We start from the raw sequence: 18260 nt of genomic DNA, 5'->3' as shown, positions 1-18260 counted from the left end.
CAGCAGGGGGACTAGCCTCCTGGGCCAGGAGCTCAGGGGCTGGGCAGGAGGGTCCCATGGGCCAGATGCGGCCCACGGGCCGTAGTTTGCCCACCTCTGCCTCAGAGCCTAACAAATTTATTTGGGCAGAAGCTTTTGTGGGCTAAAACCCCCTTCATCAGATGCATGGAATGAAAAAAAACAGTAAGCAGAATTCATGTGCTATGAATTCTGCTTACTGTTTTTTTCACTCCATGCATCTGATGAAGGGGGTTTTAGCCCACAAAAGCTTCTGCCCAAATAAATTTGTTAGGCTCTAAGGTGCCACAAGGCCGCCTCATTGTTTATACAAATATCAGTTTGATCTCAGCAGGGAAGGGGTATTTTAGTGTGGCTGGTTCAAGGCTGAGCATTGTTGGTGTCTAACTAAAGGGCTTCTTTCCATCTGTGAGATCTGGATGACCTCTGCCCCAGACTGTGTACTACTTCATGTCAGAGGAAAGAGCCCTCAACCTTCCACCCCCACCACCTGCCCATAGCCCCAACCATGATTCTGAGGACCAGCCTATCCATGGTGGTTCTTCCCTTGCTGCTGTCCCACCAACAACCCCATTCCCTACACAAGGGACATCATGGTAATCTTCTCCCACTCACAGCAAGACCCAGCAATCTCTTCCATCAAGAGAACTGGAACTCCTTGTGAAGAGCTGTAGAAGGGGAAGAAATGGGAACCAGCAGCAGTAGGGTAGTGGCCTAAACTGTCATGGACCTATTTTTCTGCACACACTCAGGAACCACTGGCTGCAGCTCAAAGTACAAGCACTTTAGTATTCTGTTCATGGGGCCTGAGCTTCTTACTCATGTTACATGGGGATATCTTAAAAGTTAGCAGCCTGCTTGGGGGAGGGGAAGAACACAAAGCTTCCTCTAGATGGAAGCCAGTTTGGGAGAGGGAGCTAGGATTCACTGCAGTGTGTCATCCTTAACGTCTCCTTTGTGGTGGTGGGGGGGGTCGGTTCTTGATGGTCTTGCATTTGGGAATATGTCTCTCAGCCACCTTGGGTGCAAAGCGGCGGTTGCAGTGGGGGCAGGAGATATAGTCTGGATTCTCTACAGGGGGCAGTGGTGGCAGGTCTGAGAGCTTCCCCCCTTTGGAGATCACATGCTGCATCTCACGGGCCTGGCGGAGGGTCCGGATGAAAGACTCATGCTTTTGTCTCCAGTTGTTCTTGGGTGGCTCATTCTGCACAGAAGGGGAAGAGTGATTAGTATAGATGGCAGGAGTTATAACTGGGCTGGCTCCAGGTCCTGTGCCTTTACTCACCATCTTCTCATAGAGGGCCCAACCCCGTACTCAGCCCTGAACCCACCTCCAGTGCAGCAGACCCCTAGATTGGTACCACTCCTTTAAGGCAGCCGAGACAAATGGTCGTTGTCAAGGGAAGGTATCAGTCACCAGGAGCAGGGGAAAATAGCCACTTAAAGGGAGCCTGCAGAAGTGAGGCCAAGATACACCAGGCAGGGGCTGCTGGAGCTTGGCTGAGGGATGTTAATGTTCCCGTTGCCATTGGTTTGTTTTAACAATAGGCTTTTAGATCAGGTCCTAGCCTGCCCCCAATAGCAGCCCCAATTATACTGCAGCTCCCCCAACCTAAACACAGCAGACCCCCCCCACCACCAATAAGAGGTTGTCCCCGCTGGGAGCATCCTGGAGTGGGTTGAGCCCCTTTCAGTGGGAGGAGATTCTTCCCTTTGCACGGTGTAAACAGCCCAGAAATGGCATAGGTCCTGGAAGGATTTTTATAGTGAGGGTGCTGAGAGCCATTAAGCAAAACTGTAAACCCTGTAACTGATGGAAACCACTGCAAACCAGCAGGTGCAGCACCCGCTGTTCCAGCACCTATGGGAAGTGGAGGGGGGGTCCTGATCTCCCCCTTGCTGCTGGGAGTGCCCCAGTCAGGATTGCCTAGTTGCTAGTGTTGGCCAGTGGTGGATTAACTGTGCCCAGGAGCCCAGGCCAATTTGGGGGCACCCCAAACCCCTGGCAGAAGCCTGGTTGTCCCAGCAGGAGCCCCAAGCCCAGTTCTGGGGCTGCTGCAGCACAGAAGTGAGGGTGTACCACCCTCATTTCTGTGCTGCCTCAGGGGGTGGGTCTGATCTCCCCCCCAAGAGCAGCTGTGCAGGGGAAGGACACGTCCTGTCCTGCCCAGCCCAGCCTGGACTAGGAGCTACCAGCTGGGGTACTCCCAACAGCATGCCAAGATTGGATTTCACGGGGAAAGGCTTATTTCACAGTCCAGGACATGTTTTTCAGTGTCATGAAATTAGTAGGGCCCTACCTATGAGCAAGTTCTTTCATACCCCTTCATTATTTTGGAGATCAGGTGACTATCTCCAGGAAGCGTCAGTGTCCTAAACCAAGCCCCTTAAACCTTCTAATGCTGGATCCTGTCCATGGGCTCGTTGCTGGCTTATCCCTTAAAGGTGTCTATATTCTATTGGCCCTGAATGGAGTGTCAGGAGCATAGTAAGTATTATTAAAACAGGTATAATTCCATCCTTCTTAAAGAGGGTTCCAAGGGGGAAGGACTGATCCACCCCCAGGCCAGCCAGTTGCCTGGAAGTTCATGTTACCTGGGTGGTGTTTTTGCCCTTCCAGTGCTGATATTGCTCCAGCTCAGTTCCCCTGGCTCTGGCCATGCTTGAGTCAAATACTTTCCTCTTGGAGCCTTGGCTTTTGCTGCAAACATACATGTGCTTCTCCAGCCGGAGGTGGAGAAACCTACGCCCACAGAAGCCACACTCTCCTAGCTCTCCCTGCTCCGTGCCAATGGGAGCCTGTGAATGCAGCAGTTCTGCTGCAGGGTCTTGTTCTGAGGGGGCTGCTGCAGGTGTACCCTGGCTGTGTTTCATGACCAACTTTGAACAGGAGGCCATGCTCTCCAAAGACATGTGCTCTTGAATTTTGCTGTTGCTGGCCACCAGCCGCCCCTTCTTGAGTCTCTCTATGCCCAGCACATGGGGAAGGTGGGTATTGTTTGGCACGGGCATGGCACCCTCTGGAGACTGCTCCCAATCACAGTCCCCCTCACTGGGCCTGGCTGTAGCCCTGAAAATGTTCCCTCCAGAAAGCCCTGCCGCTTTCCTCTCTTGCATCCTCAGACCCTCTCTCTCCTTTCTCTCTTCCACCTCCACCTGCTGCTTCTCTCTCTGGATCCGCCTGAGCTCCTCCTCTGTTCTCCTCAGCTTCTCCCTGAGGAGGGCCTCTTTCCTTCGGATCTCCTCCTCCAGGCTCTGCCCAGCTGCCTCCAGCCTTTGGATGTAACCCAACTCTGCCCTGCTTGGATGGGTGGCTGACTGCTTAGGCTGCTCTGCTGCCAAAGGAGATGGGAATACGGCTGGCTGGGCCCTGGCTGCTGGCAACTTCCCTCTCTTCTTTGAGCTAGATCTATTGCTGGGAGATTCAGCCATGGGTGGTGAGCTCCTGAGCGGACCTGTGCTGACCACTGGAACACTCTCAGCCTTGCGGTGAAAGACTGGTTTCAGAGGGTAGGACCGGTCTACCCCTTCTCTCCGCCTGGCTGCCCACTTGGAGGGCAAAGTACTGGTCTGGCTGGTGAGATACCTGCTGTGGGGTCCAGCAGAGTAGAAGCCTTCAAGTCCAGAGTCTTGCCAGTTGCTCCCAGAAAAGAGAGAGCAGGAATAACTCCGGCTTTTGCAGATGCAAAGATCCTTCAGTTTTTCCTCCTTGTCACGCAGGAGCTGCTGCTGGAAGTTGTTCTTCAGGTGTTCTAGCCGGGACTGGTGCCCAAGGGCCTTGGGATGGTATCTCTTCTGCCCCGTCAATGGAAGACTGGGAGCTGCCACCATCGAATCCACAGGTGGACACACAGCCAGTTGCAGCTGAGCCATTCAGTGCCTGTGGTAGAACATTGGGGCAAAAACACATTATAAACATGTTTGTTCCCAAAATGGGGCTTCCTCCCCCAAAATCAATGCTCTAGAGTAGGAGTGGACGAACGTTTTCCCAGATGTGGCCCTCAGGCCAATAGAACTTGTATGGCAGGCCATGAATGTTCACAAAATTAGGGTTAGGGTGTGGGAGGGGGTGAGGGCTCTGGTTGGGGCTGTGGGCTCCAGGGTTGGGCCAGAAATGAGTTCAGGGTGCAGGAGGGGGCTCCAGGCTGGGGAGTGGGAGGTGAGCTCTGGGGTGGGGGATGAGGAATTTGGGGTGTAGGAGGGTGCTCTGGGCTGGGATGGAGGGGTATCATGGCTGGGGCAGGGGGTTGGGGCATGGGAAGGGGTGCAGGCTCCAGCTGGGGGTGCAAGCTCTGGGATGGGACTGGGGATGAGGGGTTTGGGGTGGAGGAGGGTGCTCTAGGCTGGGATCAAGGGGTTCAGAGGGGGATCAGGGCTGGGCTGGGGAGAGGCTCAGGGGTGCAAGAGGCTCCCGGAAGCAATGGCATGTCCCTTCTTCGGCTCCTACGCGAAGGCACGGTCAGGCTGCTCTGCACTCTGCCCCATCTGCAGGCACCGCCCCTGCAGCTCCCACTGGAGCGCCGGAGGGGGCGCCATACCACGGCTTCCAGGAGCCGCATAGAGCAGCCCCTGACCCTGCGACACAGCAAGAGCTCGAGGGCTGGTTTAAAATGACTGACGGGCCGGATCTGGCCTGCAGTTCATAGTTTGCCCACCCCTGCTCTAGAGGCAGTGGCCTGAACAGCCCAAAGGACATTAATGGAGCTTTGGAGAGCTTGTGTGATTACTCTGCCCTCTGTGAACCTTCCCTGAGGTGCAGGGCCTCTTTGAAGGCCTCTCCTGGTTTTACCTGTGGAATTCTCTAATGCAGTTGGAAATAAATTGCTTCTTTCTCTGCCTGTGCAATGTCTTGCTACGAAAGCAGCAGGAATGTGCTCAGCCAGCAGGGAAGTCTATTGCCCAAAAATATCTGTTAAGTCCCCTCCATCGTTCCTCCCTTTAGAATTTGCAACACCAGCTAGAGAAGCAAGTGTTCTTTGGATTCTGCCAACACAGATTCTTATATGCTACAGGTAGAGTCAACATACAGAAACCTCCAGAAGCAGGTTACCCTGCTCCTGCAGCATGCTCTCCTACAGCACGCAGCCTGAACAGATAACTTGAGGTTCCTATAGGGCAAGGCCAATTATACACCATCACAAGCATATACGGAGCTCTACAAACCAGCACAAAGCCACTGCCCTTAGGAGTGTAATCTAAACTAAGTGTACAGCAGGGGATGATGAGGACATATAGGCTTTGGGCTGAGATATGCTCATGTAAAGGTCACATACTATTTGGTGCGTTTTTGGTGCTGATTTATTTGCAGTCTAATCCCCAGCTGCTGAGAAGGCTGCTAGAATTCCAGTGGCACGCCCACTGACTGCAACAACTTTCAGGTAGGTACTGGTAGCAGTGTGCCCTTCGCTACAACTTAGCTCTGAAGAAGTCATGTGCTCTTAAAAATCATACCTGTAGCACCATGATTGGGGTGGGTGTACAAACATCCAACATTTGCTTCATGGCATCAAGTTTTACCAATTTGGACAAGCGGTTACAGAAGTTTTTAATTTGAATTCAAAACAATTGTTGAACAGCTGATTGGTGGAAAGGGACTGTGATAGCAGCAGTGATTTAGCCAATTAAGGGATAAAACAAGTAATAAGAGAGGAAGCTCTTAACTGGGCACTTAACTGGGTTATAAGTGGGCAAGTGTCTGGGGTAACCTGCAAGCTTCAGCTATCTTGGAACCCAGTTTTACCTTCTAATTATTGTGCCTTTGATAGGGGCACTGTAAGTTCTGTTGTGTTTTAAATTAAAACACTGGAGCTGCAAGGGGTCAGCTGGGTTCTGAAGTCAGTCAGCACTGTTTGTGGTCCTGTTTTTGTGATCAAATGTCTATTCCACCAAGACCAGGAAATTGAGGCTATAGCCTTCTGCTGACATTAGAACAAAACCTCTCTAAGTGGCACATTGCAAACAATGCTGAGAATGGGGAAGGTTTGCAGGGACTCTGTCAAATTAAACAGCATTTATTGTTATCACACACACTTTTCCTTATAATAACCAACAGCCCCTAAAGCTGAATGAATGTTGACAGCACCTGCAAAGTGCAGTTGATGCGGAGTATTGTTTCCTTTATTGCCCTTCTCTCAGCCCAGACAGTGAAAAATCGAGGAGGTCACGTTCCTTGCTGGGGTATTTCCGTGTCCCAGGCGCGGAGGCAGGCAGCGTTGTCAGGCGGAGACAAGTCACGGCTTGCTCCGCGAGAGGCGGCTGCTAAGCTGAGACTTGAACCAGGCCCTTAAGTCAAGCACCCTTCCTCCTTTTCGCGTGGGGAAGGCCCGGCCCGGTCCCTCTCGGGGCCTGTTATCCCCAGGTCAGCGAAAGGGGGTTGGGAGGTGCTCGGGCACCCCACGGAACGCCCTCCCCGGCCCCCGGCGACCGAGGCTGTCCAGATACGCTCCGACACCCCGGCAGCCAACCCCCTGCCCTGACTCCCGCCCTGGGAAAGGTCCCCCATGCGTGGGGTGCTGCCCTCACGCACCCCCAGGGAAACAAACGCCCCGTGACCGCCAGCCTCACCTGGGCCTCCAGCCGCGCTGGGCGGCTGCGGGCGCTGCGCACTGACTGTTTACTACTGTTGCCTGGAAACCAGCACGCCAACGCTAGCTCCAGCGTCGCTCTAGCCTCCCGCCGAGTTGGCCGCTCTGGCACTCGACTCCGCTCTATGGTCTGGGGCGGCTCTGTTCCCGGCTCTATGACCCGACGGCGGCAAAAGCCGGCGCGCGCCACAGCCGTTGGGCGGCGCTAGTTCTCGCTCTAGCGGCGGGTCCCCGGCGGGTGAGTCCGGCGGGACCCGCGCCCGAAGGGTTCGGACCCGTCTCCCAGCCCTGCTGCTTTATTCGTGAAGTTGCGGATGGGGACAGGTCGTGGGCGGAGCCGGGACGCCTGCCCGGGGGGGCTGGCGGAGGCGTGACCCCGCCCCCAGGGCACGGCGGGGAGCCGGGGGCAGCTCTACCTGCCTGCTGGGAGCGCCGAGTGGCTGCTCAGTGGTTCCTCCTTGGGCACGGGTCCTGGGACTTTAAGCTCCAAATAAGGCGCAGTTCCGACCCTCCTGTCTCTCCCAAGCCTCGTAATGCAGCCGCAGTGGGGCCCTGCGGGAAGCCCCTCTTGCCCGCGTGGGTGGGGAGGGCGGCAGCGGCATCCCCCTGGATCTCTGCTAATAGTCGCCGCTTTGTTTTTGTACCAGGCGTGCGTCACTATGGCTGAGGGCGACAGCCTCATCTCTGTGGACTATGAAGTCTTTGGGAAGGTCCAAGGAGTGTTCTTCCGCAAGCACACCCAGGTGTGTCTGCTGCAAATGATGGAGCAGAGGGCGAGGCTGGCAGCTCAGCCAGGATGGGGCTGCTCAGGCAGCTTGATCTAGTCACCACCGGGGCGCAGGCTGTACTGAACTGGCATCTGCATTTGCATCTCAGCACAAGCTGGGCCTGAGCTGCCTTTCCCAAGTTGGCGTTGGCCCTATCTGCCCTGTAGCTGCTGCTGTTTCCCCCTACTGCTCTTCTATGTTTTCTCCTTTTGGGGTAGCTGCAGGAGTCACCAGTCTTGCCTTCTGGATCCATCACTTTTGGGGGGAGAGGAGTGGGGTGGTCCAGATGTTGGGTTGTGACTTGCTGAGGACTTGTCACACTAAATAAGTACAGCCCATTAAATTCCAGCTCCTAGAGTAAGAGTATTGTCTTGGGACTGGAGTGGTCTAGCTATTGCTGACCCCCCTAGAGAACAAAATCTGAGTTAAATTTTGTACTTTAATGAAAAACATTAACCTTCAAGGCCAGTCTTTTCCTTTTGGAACCTCCCAGCGTGGGGAGTCACCTTACCCTCTTCCTGGTCAGCCAACATTCTGCTGTGATCTCAAAATGGTCTCCATCACAGACTCTTTCCATCAAAGGTCCCAGAGGCTTTTATGAGGCTGCTGGGTCATTTGTAAGTAATTCAGCTGAGGCTGAGTCACTAGCATCATGGCTTTTATAGCCACAGCTGTGTTTTGTTTGGAATCTCTTGACACTGCCTGTTGCCAGTGACACCTGGATTGTATTCCCTAGGGGTAACTCAAGGGATGTATTGTAGGTGCTGTTTTCAATGTAAAGGTGTTACAATGGGTAACTGGATTAATCCCAAAATACATTCTGTCTGGCTATTCCATGGGATCTCTCTTATCAATGGCTTTCCCATGGTCCTCCCTGGGGACTGATTCCTATAAAAAGATGTCAGTTTGTGGTCTGCCTTCAATTCAGATTAATCCCATCTTCATCTCCCATTTCCTTTCTAGGCTGAGGGTAAGAAGCTGGGGGTGGTTGGCTGGGTCCAAAACACCGAAGACGGCACTGTGCAAGGACAAATCCAAGGTCCCAGTGTCAAGGTACGGCAGCTGCAGGAATGGCTCAGGAAGACAGGAAGCCCCAAATCCCACATCGACCAAGCTGAATTCCGCAATGAGAAGAAGATTGTTGCACTGGAGTACAGGAACTTCAGCATTGTGAAATAACTAGACAGAAAGCACCGAGAAGGGAGTTGAGCTCTCAAAAACTTCCCCACCAACCTTTACTTGTTCAGTCAGATAGTGTCCAAATACAGAGAGCCCTTAGTTTTATCTTGTTACTCTTCTAATTTATTGTCTTTTTGTTATACTATTTAACCCTGAACCTTCCTGAATCCCATGGGCAGGAAAACAGGCAGACTGGAGGGTGAGACTGCCTTTAATAAAGGGATTGTTTGGAAACCCAACCTCTCATATCTGAATTTATTTGTAACCATTCAAACTCATTTTGCATTTTAGAGAACACACAGTCAGTATAGTATCCCATCTACTTCACAGAAGTCACATAACCAGCCTTGGAATTGATGCCTTAGAGGGCAGAACCATGGAATTTTGGCTTCTTCTAATACTAAATACTATTAAAGAATCATTTGCCTCTCTTTATTTTTTAAATTTCCAGTTCTCAGAAACATCTGTTTTATCTTCCATCCAGCTGTAACCCTTCTGCCCATCAGAGTTGGCAGCAACAAGGGCCGGGTTCAATATCTAGGGGATCCATTCCAATAACACAATGCAAACCGGCTCGAGCCCCCACCCAGTGACCTGGGACAAATATATACCACCCCCCGCTGGGTGCCTCCAAGAGGCAATACTTCCCCTCTCGCAAGCACAGAGTCTGAGTGTAGCAAAAAGCCTTTTAATAACAGAGAGAAACAATGTGGCATCATGTTGGGGAAACACCCCCAACAGGATTCATAACACAACCCATGAGCAAAAAAACCCCACCCCAAGCAAATTGGGGCATGCCCCTTTCCCTTTGGTTCTTGAGTCCAGCAACCCCAAATCACCCAAAGTCCCAAAAGTCCAATGACCCAAAAGTCTCTGTCCCTGGTCAGGGCAGCCCCAGAGTTCGAAAGTTTATCTGCGGAGCTTTACCTCCCACCCTGGGTGGAGATGGGACAGAGGTAAGAGGCACCTTACATGATCTGAAGCTGACCGTCCCACAGCTCCATAGGCCTTCGCTCCGCTCCGCCAGCCGCCCCACGAACTCCTTCGCTCAGCTCCGCGGCCCACGAGCAGCTCCCGCCGCCCCACGAACTGCTCCACCAGCCGGCCCGCAAACTGCTCTGTGTCCCACCAACAGCTCCCGCCGTCCTACGACCGCCAGCCTGTCCACAAGGCACTCCAGCCGTTCCACAAACTGCTCCACGATATATCTTCAGGCTCCCCCACACAATGCTCAGTGATTTCAGCTCTTAGTCAGTTCAGCTCTTCGGTGAATTCAGCTTGTAGTAGGGTAGCCTCAGTGCTGGTACACCCTTAGCCCAAAGTGAGCTCAGCAGCCTGTAACTAGACTTCTAATGAAATCAAAATTAGCTCTGACATTCCACAGTGGAGAGAGGAGGAAGTGCAATTAGCACATAAGGCCCTCACCAAGGGGCCCATGCCACCAACTATTAATACTTATCCCCAGCCTCTCTCAATTCACACAGTTTTGGAACCCATGACCCTTGCCTAGCGAGTGCTACTTAGTTGATGGTGAGTCCCTCCATCATAACAAAAGGCCAAGTACAGTTCCAAGCACAGTTCCCATAATCAGGGTAATAACAATTTATTCTTCCTGCCCCAATAACAGAGACACTGGGGATCCCACAGCAGCCAAAGTGACCATTTGGGCAGCTATGGCCTCAGTCTAGGCGGGGTGGGTGTGCCTATGCAAATGAGATCGGCCCCTGAAGTTTTTTTCCACACCTTGCCACACCTCACCACCAGATGTCAGGGTGGAGCTCATCCTGACACTGCTTGCACAGCAATGACTTGTATTTGGCAGTTTCTGTTCTTTTGGGTGCCTTGTGTGTACTTCACACCAGCATCATTGATGTTTTTGGGTGATAGTTGGCCAAGCTGAGGGAAAGCTTTTAGTGGTACTGCAACAACACCACCTGCAAGGGATATTGCTGCTGCTGCTTGTGATGTTTTTCAAAATTTATGAATGAATATAATAGGGCTGGTGCAAGACCAAAAGCCCTAGAACTTGAAGTCTTCTCTCTGTCCCCTCAGATTGGTAGAGTAGTAGCACAGCATGCCTTGCTGCTAATTCCCTAGGAGGGAGAGGAGAATTCAGTCTGTGTAGCCCATTCAGTCTTTAGGCTCTATATTGAGACTGCCAATAAAGTGGTTGATTAAAATCAATTGTAGTAGTGGTGGTTTTGTCATGTGGGTACTTGGCTATTAGCAGGTAGACCTACCAACTCCTTTCACAGGTGGAGCTGCCATAATGGGTTTGAAATAGGACCAGCTTTTTGGGTTACCATATTGTTATTATTTGGCATGCATCCCTGTGCAATCATGGTATGCCATTGTTATTACTTCATTCAGTTACGCTGAAACCTAAGATTTTTTTTGTCCCATTTGCAGTAAACTTAGCCTGCCCACTACTTCTTTGTGTGAGCCCAGATTGCTGTGTGGTAGACCCTGTATGCTGCCGCTCACTGAGATTTTAATACGCTACCATGTGAGGCACGCCAGCATAGAGGCAGTTGGGCCTCCAGTCAGTGTTAATATAGGGAGAGGAAGGAGAAGTGAATGGGGAATGTAGGAGGAATGAGCTTCTGGCCCTATATGGCTAGTGACCTCCAACCCATCTGCACCCTCAAGGGAACATTCTGTCTGCTTACTAGATATTTATATGGCATCAGTCACCATCTCATTCTAACCCCAACCTAATTTCCCATGCTACCCCTCGTCTGCTGTCTGCTCAGCTTTCCCAGAGGCACTGCTGCTGCATTCATGAGACTGTTCAGGGGATGGTAAGGGAATCAAAGTGGGCAGCCTTGGGCACGCACCTTGGCCATGCCCCACTGAACAATACTGACAATATGGTGCGTTTGCCCACCACAGAGGACGGAGCCAGTGGTCGGTAATCAATTGACAAAATACGACAGAAGGGGCCACCCTCAAGAAAGACTACAACTCCCAGCATGCACTGAATCATGTTGCAATGTATGTTGGGAATTGTAGTCACCTCCGGCCTGCCATTGTTCTTCCCTCGGCTCCACATATCTTCACTGCGCATGTGCCATAGGGGTTTCCTCTCCCCGCCTTTCTTCCCTCGAACTGGGTCTGGGACGGCTACCTTGCGAGCCGAAGAGCTGCGGCGGGCGGTTGGTCTGTCTCGCGCCCCGGCCTTTGGTGTGGAGGAGGCCCCTCCCCCCCTCAACGGGTTCTGAGAGACTGTGCGGGGACATTTTAATTTAGTCACCAAAATGCAGCTGCCTCCCTGAGCTGGTCTGGTGGCGGAGGGGCTGGGAGGCCCCTGTTTGGCATTGGCCAGGGCCGGGCCAGCACAGCTCCCTCACGCTGCTGCGGCAGGGGACCTGTCGCTTGTAAGTTGCTAGACTTCATCCCTGGGGTGGCTAAACTGTTTCCCTTCCTTTCCTGCCTGGCATTCGGGGCAGTGCCCTAGCGAAACTGGGCACCAAACTCTCCCAGCAGAGAGCCATAGCTGTAACGTGCTTCACACGGGCACCTGCGTGGCACCTTGGTCTCAGTGTGGACCTGTTGCAGGTGCTGGGGCGAGTGACCTAGGCCTGCCCAAACCGAAAAGCCAGTTGGTCATAGCCTGTAGCGTGGACAGGGCCTAACTGATTGCACTGACGCCTGTGACTAGGCTAAATCCTGGGATCTGGGCCATGGTTGAAGTGGATTGAAATAGGAAGGGGAGCACTTGCTGTACCCGCCAAAGAGGAAGGGAGCTAAGCGGGAATGCTGCTCCTCAAGGAAGAGAAAGGAGAGGGGCTTCCCTCTGCTTTTAGCTCAGGAGGGGGAGCTGTGCTTCCCCAATCCCCTTCTTTCTAACCTGTAGATGTGAGATTCAAGGGAAAAGTGTACATCCTGCTAACACCACAGGTGATGAATGAATCAGTGTGGTATAAAATAATCATAATAGAAAGAAAAGCTTAATTTATTAGACACCCCACCACCACCTTTGAGCCAGCCCATGTGCCAGTGGGGTTTTATGGCAACTGCATCTTCCCAGCTGGATGCATGTTGGAGTGTTTCCAAGGATAGATGCTGCCTGGCCATGGGGAGGATGGACATCCGGAGTCCACTTGAAAGCAAACAGCAAAATAAGTTTATTGGATGACAATGATGTGAAGAGGGCTCTGAGCCTCGCTTTTGGTGGCATTGAGTACCTACTGCTGAAGTTACTGGCAACTGGTGCTTTCCATGTGCAGATCATTGATAGCTTGGTTTTGGTTTGTGTGTTTGGATTTTCTTTTAGGAAGTATGGGAGTAGGGAAAGGAGTATAGTGTTAATAAGGATCATGAAAATGGGGGCACTTTTTATTTTTTATTGTTGCACTTTCATGCCTAGGGCACTGGCTGATGCCTGGTCATAGCCAGGGCAGGGAAAGTGAGCACAGAAAAGCGCTCTGAATACCAGGAAAAAATTAAGGCATTCATGGAGGCAAAATAAACTTTTTAAAATGGTAACTTTTTATCCAGTAAATGTAAGAGATTTTCAAACTCTGAGCTTTTACTCTTTGTCCATTTGTTTTTTTTTACAGGGGACTATTTCAAAGAAGGAAGAGGAATGATATTCCTGAAATTTCTTGGGTTCCTCACCTTTCTGCTTTTGCCATGATCAAATGTTTGGTGGAAGATGTACGCACCAGGTTACGCTCTGGAGTGGCCATCAACTCACTGGCCCAGTGTGTTGAAGAGCTTGTCCTCAATAGCATTGATGCTAAAGCAACATGCGTGGCCATACGGGTGGATTTGGAAACTTTCAAGGTCCAAGTGGTGGACAATGGCTCTGGGATGGGGAGAGAGGACCTAAATAAAGTGGGTAATCGATATTTCACTAGTAAGTGCAATTCAGTGGAGGATTTAGAGAATCTGAAGTTCTATGGTTTCCGAGGGGAAGCTGTGGCCAGCATAGCAAATATGGCCAGCATAGTGGAAATTTCATCCAAGACCAACAATACAGTGAAAACCTTTATGAAACTGTTTCAGAATGGGAAAGCACTGGAAGTCTGTGAGGCTGAATTGACTAGACCAAGTGGTGGAACAACAGTGACTGTGTATAACCTGTTCCACCAGTTACCAGTGAGGAAAAAGTGCATGGATCCCATGCTGGAATTTGAGAGGGTGAGGCAGAAGGTAGAGGCTCTTTCGCTCATACATCCTTCCATCTCATTTTCCTTAAGAAATGATGCTTCCTGTTCTATGATGCTTCATCTCCCAAAGACAAAAGATATGTGTTCCCGTTTTTGTCAGATTTATGGACTGGGAAGAACACAGAAATTACGAAAAATAAATTATACATCTGGGGAGTTTGAGTTAAGTGGCTATATCAGTTCTGAAGGGCATTACAATAAAAATATGCAGTTTTTGTTTGTGAATAATAGACTGGTTTTAAAAACAAGATTGCATAAACTCATGGACTTTTTATTAAGGAAAGAAAGTGTAATTTGCAAGGCAAAAGGTGGCCCTGCCAACAGACAAATGAGTTCAAGTCCTGTTTGGCATCGTGGCCCAGAGCTCTATGGAATCTTTGTTATCAATGTGAAGTGTCCTTACTGTGAATATGATGTGTGTCTGGAACCTGCAAAAACTCTGATAGAATTCCGCAATTGGGATGCTCTTTTAGCTTGCATTGAGGAAGGAGTGAAAACATTTTTAAAACGAGAACACTTATTTGTTGAACTGTCTGGTGAAGACATAAAAGAATTTAATGAAGACAATGGCTTTAGTTTGTACAGGATCAGAACTCTGCATACTGCACTCTCTGAAGAAAAGAGCATACAAGACAATTTTAAGAAAACATGTGATGATATTGTAGATTCCTATGAAATTTTTAATTTGCAATCAAAAGCTGTCAAAAGAAAAGTGACTATTCCGGAAAAGTCTTCAGATCTCATAGGTTCAAATGGTAATGCTGGAGAAAAGGAAGTCTCCCCAGGTCTGATCATTGCTGAACCAGCTGACGCAGCGAGTCCTCAACTCAACAAAGAAGGCACCAATTCTGATTTCTCAGAATCAGATATCTCAGAACAAGAGCCAAGAGAGTTCAGCAATCCCAAAATGGTGTTTGTGAGCCGCAAGTCTTCAGAAAATCTCTATGGGGAGTCCAGGTCAGAAAGAGTAGAAATAGACAGTTATGCTAAAATGCCACACTGTACTGAGAATTGTGTGGAAGATGCAAAAACACAGGAGGACAGCGCAGCTCAGAAAAGCAGCATCAACATTGCCTTTGGAAATGGTGTCACTCAGGGGCAGCATGAGAGAGTTGAAGATACAGCTGATGGACCAGAACTTCTTTGGGGGAGAGCATTGATGGGAATGTCTGATGTGATGAAAGAAGACAGTAGAAAAAGTAAAGGGCCAAATAATGATGGTGGAGGAAAGGTTGTTAGATCTGTACCACTGAAGTTGTGTTCCACAGGCCTTATAACTCATGTGATGCAAAATCAGCCACCGCGTGAACAAACTGAAATGAATTGCTCATTAAACATGCATTCTAAACCTGGTCCTGTAAGTGCCAAGGACATATTTGGAAACAAGATGAGCTTTTCAATTCAGAGTCTAAATGTTCAGGATATTTCTAGTATTTTAAATAAAGAGTATACTACACTACCCAATAGAGAAGTATGCAGAGCATATGCATATGAGTGGTTAGAAAATGAGACTGTATCAGGCCAGAAGAATGAGGAGGTAGCTTCCATTACTGCACGAGGTAGAAGGGAGTGTGTAACATCACACACTAGAGAGTTGCTTCCCGTCACTTCCTTGAGTTTTCCTCATAATGAAAATAATCCAAGCAACAGAAGGCAAATGGTTGAGCTATCTGTTACGCCCAGAACTCAAGCCTATAAGAAGCTGAGTTTGTCCATACAGTTGGGGTCTTTAGAGCGATTCAGGAGACATTATGGGAAGGTCAGGAGTGTTCCATCAGTATCTATTCCAGAGAAGAGGAGTGAATTTGAACCTCCAGATGTTCTTGGTTCTCTGGCTGATCTTGACAGCTTGAAGAATCAGAATAACAATTTTGAATGTGTTAACATTTGTGAAACTCAAGTTCTGGAACATGCTGATTGTAATAATAGTTGCCAAGCTGGTTGCCTCCATTCCTTGGAGAGGTCTCAGTTCTGTGGGAAAGAAACTTTGTTAGACAGAAAAGCTCCTTGCGTGAGAGAGAGTCCTTTGATATTGACTGACTACTCTCAAATAAGAAAAAAGGACCTAAGCAGCAGTAGATTACTGGGATCACTAGCTTCTAAACTGTCCAGAATGAAGGGTGACCACAAGGAAGTTTTAGCTACAGAAGTTGTGGGACAAGTTGATGAACAATTCCAAACAGATTCAAGCAGAAAAGGTGACACATTGCATCTGTTGTCTCAAACTGATGATTTTTTGCAGAGTTCTTATCAAATGTGTCAAAGCCCCTCACAAGAAGCAGGGATAGACGATTGCATCCTTGCGTCTGCCTCTGATGAGCAGGATGCTCCCTCCAAAATGTATAGTACAAGAGGAGGGACCATGGAAAATGCTCTGAACCAGTCACTGCTCATCAACACAGATGGGGAGTACATGGCCACCACAAGCAGTGGTTTGGCATTACAAAGTGAAAAGAGTTATTCTGAAGACATCTGTAAAGATGGAAAGATTGTGGCTGTATCTTCAAAGCAGACTTCAGAAGCCACTGAGCTTCCCAGTGTAACTTTTTCAAGTAGTTTGGAAGTACTTGGAGATGTCACAAATGCAGTTCAGTCTAAAAATGAGGAATCAATATTGTGTTCTGTCTGGATGCAACATTTTGATGTTTCACTGGGTAAGATGGTATACGTCAATAAAATGACTGGACTAAGCACCTACAGCACTCCTCCAACTGAAGAACTTCAGGCTGCTTGTACTAAAGATATAACTACAATGGCTGTGAATGTTGTCTTACAGAGTGGTAAGTACAGGATGTTTAATTTTGTTGCAAGGAAAGAGTGATGCAGATAGTTTGGGTCCTCCTAGCAGTGTAAAATACTCTTTATGGCAATGCCTGCAATTTCCACACTGAAATAACTGTTGTGTCACATGAATTAGTTCTGTAGAAAACAGGAAAATGTTGATGGCAATATGGAAATAGTACAGTAGATTCACATTTTGAAAAAGATATGAAAATAGCATACTGCTTAGCAGACAACCACTTGGTGTCACCCTGCATCATGCTCTGAGAATTCTCATGATCATGACCCATTTTGTCATGTATAAAGTGAGAGACATATTTGAAAGTAAGGGTACTGGATAATCACGGCATTTATGAACCTCCTGCCTTGGGCAGTCATGTTCCTAAGGAGATTTTGATACCATCATTACAAGAGACCAATATCAAGCTGTAAAAATCAGGTTTTGTTCAACTCTTTTACTGGATTTACATCAAAAGATAAATACTAAATATCTACAGTATGAAAACAAGTTCTCTAGTGCTGCTGGAATCAAAAATTACATTGTTTCTGTAAGATGGTTGTTGCCAGTAGGAGCTCCAAAAATTCAAAATTTTTATTTCAATTTTTATTTTCAAATACATTCCTCAGTTAATTTCTGATTAGAAGCATGTCTTACCATGAATTCTGTCAGAATCTTGTGCTGAGCAAAAGGGGCAGTTTCTTGCAACAGTAACTATCAAGCTCTCTTAGGGCAGAGGTGCTTCTGAGTGCTATTTTGAAACGACACAGATTGATTCTGGGACCTAGCCTGATAATGCACATAACATGTTGTCTGGATTAATAAACCAGTCTCTGTGATTGGAACCTCATGATACCAGCTTATGATTTCATAGCCAATAGAGTAAGTTCATGTTCAGTATTCAAGCATAAGTAGAGTGAGAAAGCCAAGACAGTGCAATGTTCAGGCTTTACGCCTTTATCCACATATATCATACGCACATCTATCAAGCACTTCCTGAAGGTAGAGTTCTCTAAGTTCCTAAACATCACCATATACATTAACATACTATAATATCTCCTACTGGGAAGCTATTGTAACATCTGTTTTGTTTTGTTTAGTTTAGTTGAGAGAGCAAAATTAAACATGAATATTGTAACTTGCTTATGTATTTAACATTCCGTTACACTGCCTTAAAGTCTATATAATCGTATATAAAAATCAACTTTTTTTTACTAGCTTCCTTGGGAACTAGGGTATTTTCCTGTTCATTTGGGAAGGTAGTTATTTCACACCTTCATTTTATACAAAGTCTTATGTATTCCTTGCAGGTTATTTGATGTTGGAGCAAATGCGAGTCTTTCTTTTGACAACAGGAGTTTGCCTTGTACTTGGTTCTTTTGGTGCCATGGTGTTTTGAGGGTCTGTTCTGATATCTATCAGTTGCTCATTAGCCCATGTTCCTTCCATTTCCTGGAGATTTGGGTTACTTTTCGTAATAATCCTGATAACAGAGCGGGATTGTAGTATACTGATTGAAACATTCCTGGATAGGTTGAAACAGATTGGTGGTCTAACCCTGATCCCTCATGTGGCTTCTCTGACTTGTATTTTTCCACCATGCAAGACAGTTCCTTATTAATAAACTAAGTATTAAGATGAGTGGCCGTAGATTGTCAGTGCTGGCACGCCTGAATGTAGGGTAGGGAATGGGTATTTTGGGACCTGGCAGGCTTTACTGTGGCCCTTTCTGTTCTTTCAGAATAACCCATTTCAGTTG

At 48.7% G+C, this 18260-nt stretch overlaps 3 protein-coding genes across 4 annotated transcripts in view; 2 read left to right on the top strand and 1 right to left on the bottom strand.

Moving 5' to 3' along the window:
* Positions 1 to 323: 323 nt before the first annotated feature.
* ZC2HC1C (zinc finger C2HC-type containing 1C) lies at positions 324 to 6741 on the bottom strand. The gene is made up of 3 exons (XM_074957114.1): positions 6583 to 6741; positions 2614 to 3898; positions 324 to 1222 (listed from the first exon to the last, which is right to left on the bottom strand). Exons 2-3 carry the CDS (start codon positions 3889 to 3891, stop codon positions 962 to 964), a joined length of 1539 nt encoding a protein of 512 aa, XP_074813215.1. The 5' UTR covers positions 3892 to 3898; positions 6583 to 6741; the 3' UTR covers positions 324 to 961.
* On the top strand, positions 6716 to 8865 carry ACYP1 (acylphosphatase 1). Its single transcript, XM_074957115.1, has 3 exons — positions 6716 to 6840; positions 7250 to 7345; positions 8333 to 8865. Exons 2-3 carry the CDS (start codon positions 7262 to 7264, stop codon positions 8546 to 8548), a joined length of 300 nt encoding a protein of 99 aa, XP_074813216.1. The 5' UTR covers positions 6716 to 6840; positions 7250 to 7261; the 3' UTR covers positions 8549 to 8865.
* Positions 8866 to 11623: 2758 nt separating this feature from the next.
* MLH3 (mutL homolog 3) overlaps positions 11624 to 18260 on the top strand; it is a 37564-nt gene continuing 30927 nt past the window's right edge. For both annotated transcript variants that reach the window (XM_074955957.1, XM_074955956.1), the window contains exons 1-2: positions 11624 to 11925; positions 13111 to 16502. In XM_074955957.1, coding sequence (XP_074812058.1) covers positions 13184 to 16502 — 3319 coding nt within the window. In that variant the 5' untranslated portion in view covers positions 11624 to 11925; positions 13111 to 13183. The remainder of the gene's footprint in view (positions 11926 to 13110; positions 16503 to 18260) is intronic.

Source organism: Natator depressus, chromosome 6, assembly GCF_965152275.1.
Source record: "Natator depressus isolate rNatDep1 chromosome 6, rNatDep2.hap1, whole genome shotgun sequence".
Taxonomy (NCBI): Eukaryota; Metazoa; Chordata; order Testudines; family Cheloniidae; genus Natator; species Natator depressus.
The sequence above is the reverse complement of the archived record's forward strand: the minus strand, read 5'-3'. Positions and strand labels throughout refer to the sequence as shown.